Genomic DNA, 6,733 nt, shown 5'->3' with positions numbered 1-6,733 from the left:
CGAGGAGAACAAACATGGACGTGAATATGCTATCCAAACCAACCTTGAATTGAACCAAATAGATAGATGTGGACCTAATTGGACCGAAATGAACCAAATTGGACTGAAGTGGGAGTTTATTATCTCTATCTCTTGAAGTTGATTACAATGACATATGGTTCTCTAGGTAGGAGCAAAACTAAACCCTTCAACATAGCTTTAAATACTACATTAGCATATGAATATTAATACAATTGTGGAATGTGATTTTTTTTCCCTTCTCCGCCCAAGTTGTTTCTATTACTAGTTCTGCATCTGAGGCATTCAAAGCTCATAATCTCAACACAATAACTAGTAACAAGTTTTAACATGAGCAATTGGTGTTGAACGGCAACTTTGAAAATTCTAGATGGATGGACAAAGCTTTGTATAGGTTTCTGTAGGAAATCTATAACACTAGAAGATGGATACATTTGTCTTAACTGGTACAGTGTGCACGTTTAAGAGAGAGAAGATTAAACATGTTTATTATTATTGAAAAACAATGACCTACACAATTCACAAATGATCCAACTCTTATTGTATCCTTCTTACTTCAGCACTGATCAGTTTATTCATTTAATATCATATTTGATAAATTATTAATCACTATCAACGTTCAGATATCTCATATTTCTGAAAGAATGTATAGAATCAATGCGCATTTTGATTATTATAACTTGGCTGCAATCATACACCAGATATCCTATTCCATTAAACAGAAGAAGAAGAGCTAATCTACAGTACGAAATATTTGTGAAATCCCACTTTACACAATAATGACTAGTTTTTTAACCAGCACATACACCCAGCAATGGAACTGCAATAACAAAATTGATATAAAAACACAAACATGCCAGAACAGCAAGTATACAGTCAATTAGCCCATGGGCGCCCAATAAAGTGTGGACACAGATATTTAAGAGCAATGGTGATTCACTTACAAACGCTAAAATTTATAGCACATACATGTGCATAAATTATTACAGTATGCAGCATCAAAGATAATTAACATTCATAAAAACCCAAGTTTATAACATTAACAACAACAAAAATCAACATCATATAATTAAGCTTTATTAAACAGAAAAAGTCGTCTTTTCACTCTACCCCTAACAGGGAGCATAATAGGTGCAAGCGTGCGTAGTCCTCGTGGTATACCCTTAAACAAATCCGACAAATAATCCTCTAAATCATCTGCTGTGTACTTTATGTATTTCTCAGCGTGCCTTCCACTCTCTACTTGATTCCCAAACCTTCCCATAAATGAGTGGTAAGCCGGGATCACCTTTTCTAATATAGATATCCTAAGCTCTTTCCGGAGTGGAACATCGGGGACAATCCAAGCAGTTTGAACGCTATAGATTTCCTCAAAACATGTATTGAAATTCATCAATCTCTCCTGCAAAGTCACCGGCGAGGCTTCACTACTCCAGCTCAAAGGGGTCCCTCTATCATTCAAACAATCCAACACCTTGGTCCATGAAGCCCTAAGATAACTCATAGCATATTGCGTTATCTTCCCATGTTGCTTACGAACCCAATTATCACCTAATAGCCCCCCAAGATCCAAATCCTTCACCTTCTGCTTCATATACAGAATATTATTCATCAGAAAAATATACTGCAATGCACCATCCGCATAGAGCTTCGATTTCTTCTTGAGATTGGACTCTAAAAATTTTATTAACAGAAACAATTGCCTAGCTACCGGATTCATTTTCAAGCTATTGCTATCATAATTTCGCAAAACATCTAATTGATCATCATCTTCACCAATTTCCAACAAGTTCTGAGTATCACTGTAATCCACAATCAATTTCATATAATTCATCATGGTCTGCGTCAGTGGGTGAATGCCACCACTCTTCAAGGTCCCATTTTGCTCCTGCGTCTCAAGTTGGATATGTGTCTCTCTAACCTCCCAACACTTAAAAAAAAAGAAAAAAAAAGAGTCAGATTTTTTCTGGATCCCACTAGCTTGCTCTCTTTTCTTTTTTCTCTCACTCTCCCATCGGTACCACTCCACACCACAGTCTCCACCATCATTTTTCCAGCAAGATCACCTAGAAAAACTTCTTAGCAACCTTTGCACATTCACATCTTTTATTTGAGGTGAAAATTCCTAATTTTTTGGTGGGTTTTATACTTTTGCTTGGGGTTATTTTATCTAAGTTTTGATAATAATAGTCATGTGATTTATGAGTTTTGAAAGTGATATTCAAGTGTTTATATGTATGTGCTTTGTCTTGGTGGATTTATTTGATGAGTGGGTTTATGGTTTTTACAATGGTGACTATCTAAGGATTATTTATAGTAGAAATTTAAGGGTTTTGAGTTATATCATGTGATAGATGGTAAATATAATTTTTATTAATTATTTGGAGCTAGTTAAAGATTCCTATTATTAATGACGTTATATAAATCCTGTGGAAACTACTTATAAAGTGTTGAAATTTTGATGTTAGAGATAATTCTTTGAATGACTTATGAGTATAAATTGGAACTTATGCCTTGTGAATTAATTTGTTGAGAAACTTTGAAAGTGAAATACATTATTTGTGATGTTAAATACTAGGCTTACCTAACTAAATGCTTATTTGACAATTCCTAATTCGTAGCTAGATACAATTTCAAGTTTTATGCTTATTGTGATAGGTTTGCTTGATATTATTTAAGTCCTAGCTAATCTCTTTTAGATTTTGGAGAATTAGGTTGTTTGCAGGTTGCAAGGTAAGTAACTTTTTAATGAGATTTTTTTTTTTTTTTTTTTTTTTTTGTGTGGAAAATAATCATGTTGTATAACATTGTTTTTGGATTAAATACATTTTGAAAAATTATTTGTGGAACCATGTTTTCTTAAAAAGTGTTGTGTTGTAACCCTATATAAAAAATTTATCATATTTGGTAATGCATGTATAGAAATGTATGAATTGTTGACATGGAAAATATGAGCATCTTTGATTTAATCTTTGATAAGGAATTTATGGATCTTATGGTATATTGGAAAATTTAAAAGTGCTTGTCATAGCTTGTATTGTTTGGGAAATTAATAGAAAATCTTATTGTCAAGGAATAAATTTTGGAAACCTTACAAACTTTGTTGAAGTTTTGGTTCTTTAAGGTTTTCTGAAACTACCTGAATATAAACTATGTGTTTTAATTTAAGGTTTTTTGAAACTACCTAAATATAAACTATGTGTTTCAAAGTATATATAACCTGTAAGCTTTATGTGGTTTTAACCCTATGTCATGTATGATTTTCCGATGATCATTTGGTTTGATTTCCATAGTCTTTATGACAATGGTGTCAGATCCAGGTCAGTGCCCTTTAATTTTGGATGACGCGTTTTCCTTGATACCCATGGGGAGAGGTTCTTTGATTATGCGTGGGTGAGGCTGCTACCCATACGGCCAAAAGACCACATGCAAAAGAGGACCTATTTGGCGTGTTCTCCCTACTGCCAAAGGGGGAGAGACAAAACCTTAAGGGTATGGGTGAAGTTGTTGCTCACGAGGGCAAGAGACTACATACCAAAGAGGACAATATCATGCCAATTGTGAATGAGTGGATCCCTTGACCAGACTATTTGGTAGTGTGTTATCTTTGTAATAAATTACCTTATGTTAGATTTTATAGTTTTGGAATTATATTGTTAGTACTCATAGATTATAGTATATAATTTCATGGTTTTTATTTTGAGAAAATTTGTGTTCATTATTTAATCAATCTTGTTATATTATTATTCAAAATGGTCTTGCAGTTTTTAGTTAGAAATTTCCTTATTAAAACATGCTTTGTAAACTATTCATCATCATGAAACATGCATTTCTCTCACCCCATTAATTATGCTACTTATTGAGTTCTGTCTTATCCTATTCTTTTACAAAATTTTTTAGAGTAGGCAACGATCGTTTTAAAACATGTTTTTGTGGCTAGCAATTTGATAGAGACTGGACTTTTGTGATTGTGATCTTTAGATGATGTATATTTTAGAGTAAGCTTGACTCATTCTTTTGTATTTAATAATGGTTATGACTTTAATTCTACTAATGAGACAAGTAAATGATGTGTAATTAATTTTATTCAGACCTTTATTCTTTTGTAACTAATATCCGTTGTAATTATTGCATAAAGTTTTAATAGCCGTTGTAATTATTGCATAAAGTTCTAACTTACTTTTAAGGTATTTTTAATGGAATTATTATGATATTGTACTTTATACGGATTGTTTGATTTTTTTTTTTTTTTTTTGAGAAAGGGAATTATTTGAATTGAATGGTTAAGGGTTTGTTTGGATATGACTTATTTTGTCGAAATTGAAAACTGAAAATACTGTAGTAAAATAATTTTTAAATATATGAATAGTACTATAAGACCCATTTTGAATGAAAATGTTGTTAAAAAGTAAAGTTTGTGGATTTATAAATAGTATACAAATACACTGTTTGGGTCAAAGTTACGATTACTGTTTATAACAGTAATAAACAGTAATATTTTACTCCTGAAACGCGTGTCCATCCAAAAAAAAAATTTAAAACAGAAACGTGAAACGCAGATGTGGATCCAAACAGACACTAAGGTTGCGTTTGGATTGGGCGTTTTCTGCCCAATCCTGCGTTTGCGTTTTTCCAAAACTTTTTTTTTTTCACGCGTTTTGGAGCATTTTGGGTGTTGCGGCTACTGTTCATGCACTGTTCAATGAACAGTAGCCGCAAACTTTGACTTTTCAAATTTTTTTGGACCAATCACAGCACATCGTGTACTGTTCACGGACCCACAAATTTCACTTTTCAGCAATTTTTTCATTAAAAATGGGTCCCACGATACTATTCACACATTTAAAAATTATTTCGCTACAGTGTTTTTCAGTTTTCAATTTTCAGCTGTATCCAAACGGACCCTAAGTGTATGTTTGGATAGTGCGTTTCACGTTGCGTCCGCATTTTCCTTTTCCTTTATTTATTTTTTTTTTTTTCAGCCGCATATTGTTGACTTTTCAGCCATGAACAGTGACTTATGTACTGTTCATGGGCCCCACAAATTCCATTTTTTTATCAACTTTTTCATTAAAAATGGGTCCCACGGTACTATTTACACATTTAAAAATTATTTTGCTACAGTGTTTTCAGTTTTCAGTTTTCAATTTCAACAAAATAAGTTCTATCAAAACATACCCTAAAAATGAAAAAAAATCTACAGTTACCTTTAAGATGGGCACGTTACAAAGCCTGGTGAGCATCGCTGTTGCCTTAAGGATCACAGAATAGTCGTCCAATTGCTCCATCGCCTCGGCCATCGCATCATACGTGTCTAGTATCCTAAAGAGATTCTCAGGCGATCTTCCTCCAAGCTCAACGGCTCGACTGAAATTCAACAAGGTTCTGTTGAAGCAAATCTCTTCGTATATATCAGTGCATCTGAACATCATCAGCTCAACGACGTTATTGCTTTGGAGAGTCTCGACAGCAGCTTGAATACATTTATCCATCTTCTCGATCCCTCCTAAGATCCGCTCATCCAAAGAAATTCCATTACTTCCTAAACTACTATTAATAGTCTCTGACTTGTTGGTTGGGAAAGATAATGATGGTATGGAAAGCTGATTAGGAGTTGATGATCCATAACTGTCAGTGTCTGACATGTAGGGTGGAAAGAAGTGATAATATGAGGGTATGGAACGGTTTCGAACGATTATTTCATGATTATCGGGACTGTTTATTTCAGATCGGGCCGGTGAGAAGATTGACATTATGGAATATGAGGGTATGGAACGACTTCGAAGTGTTATTTCATTGTTTTCGGGACTGTCTACTGGAGATGTGGCTGGTAAGAAGATTGACATTATGAAATCGGAATTGGAACGAGAGAATTCTGGACTACTATCAGTCTCAGACTTGTTGGATGGGAAAAATGATGAAATGTTAAGAGGGGAGTCTGGATTTGTTTCATTCCAATCCCGACTGCCACTGCCAGCTTCCGACTTGGCTGACGGAAAAAATGACCCTGCTACTAGTGACAAACTTCTTTCTCCATACACTTGGCGAATCATTCTCGTCTCGATTTCTCTGAGCTCATCTACAGCCTCTGGACAGATCAAATTGTCCTCGTTGTCTTCATCGGCCCTCACAGGTGAGTTCATACTCTGCACGATGTGCTGAGCAGTGTTGATGCCAGTCATGGTGGTCATAGACATGATTTTGGGGTTTGAGACAGAGAGAAACCGAAAGAGAAAGGAAGGTTTGGAAGAGAGAAATAGAAAGAGGAATGAGCTGTGGGATTGAGGAAGTAACGCCCACAAAATGAGTAAGCTTAAGCAGAGAGAAGTGTGACCTTCCAGCGAATGAGGACGTAATGCCCAGGAACTTTCTTAAAAGTATCTCTTTTTTATTATTATTATTTTTTTATGGGATTGGGTTGGACATAGTTCAGTTTTAGTCAAACATTGAGATAGAAATTTTTGTGGTGTTTAATGAGCCGTGGCAGGACTGACTTGGTCTCGCCGCCATTGTTGAAGCTTCACGCGTTTCAGTGACAAATTTTACTGTTACGGTTCCGGTTAATGTATTTCTACTCTGCGTTCCCCGGCTTCCAGCGTTTTTTTTTTTTTTTTCACGCGTTTCAAAGACAAATTTTACTGTTACGGTTTCTTTTGGCTTTTTGGCTCCTCAGGGATTCATCAGTGGTTTCCATGTTTATGAGGTTCATAAACCC

General features: G+C 34.8%; 1 protein-coding gene across 1 annotated transcript; it reads right to left on the bottom strand.

Moving 5' to 3' along the window:
* Window positions 1-998: 998 nt before the first annotated feature.
* LOC115965960 (exocyst complex component EXO70B1-like) lies at window positions 999-6,344 on the bottom strand. Its single transcript, XM_031085281.1, has 2 exons — window positions 5,226-6,344; window positions 999-1,948 (listed from the first exon to the last, which is right to left on the bottom strand). Exons 1-2 carry the CDS (start codon window positions 6,213-6,215, stop codon window positions 1,088-1,090), a joined length of 1,851 nt encoding a protein of 616 aa, XP_030941141.1. The 5' UTR covers window positions 6,216-6,344; the 3' UTR covers window positions 999-1,087.
* Between the last annotated feature and the right edge of the window lie 389 nt (window positions 6,345-6,733).

The sequence above is a fragment of the Quercus lobata genome, chromosome 10 (assembly GCF_001633185.2).
Source record: "Quercus lobata isolate SW786 chromosome 10, ValleyOak3.0 Primary Assembly, whole genome shotgun sequence".
NCBI lineage: Eukaryota > Viridiplantae > Streptophyta > Magnoliopsida > Fagales > Fagaceae > Quercus > Quercus lobata.
The sequence above is the reverse complement of the archived record's forward strand: the minus strand, read 5'-3'. Positions and strand labels throughout refer to the sequence as shown.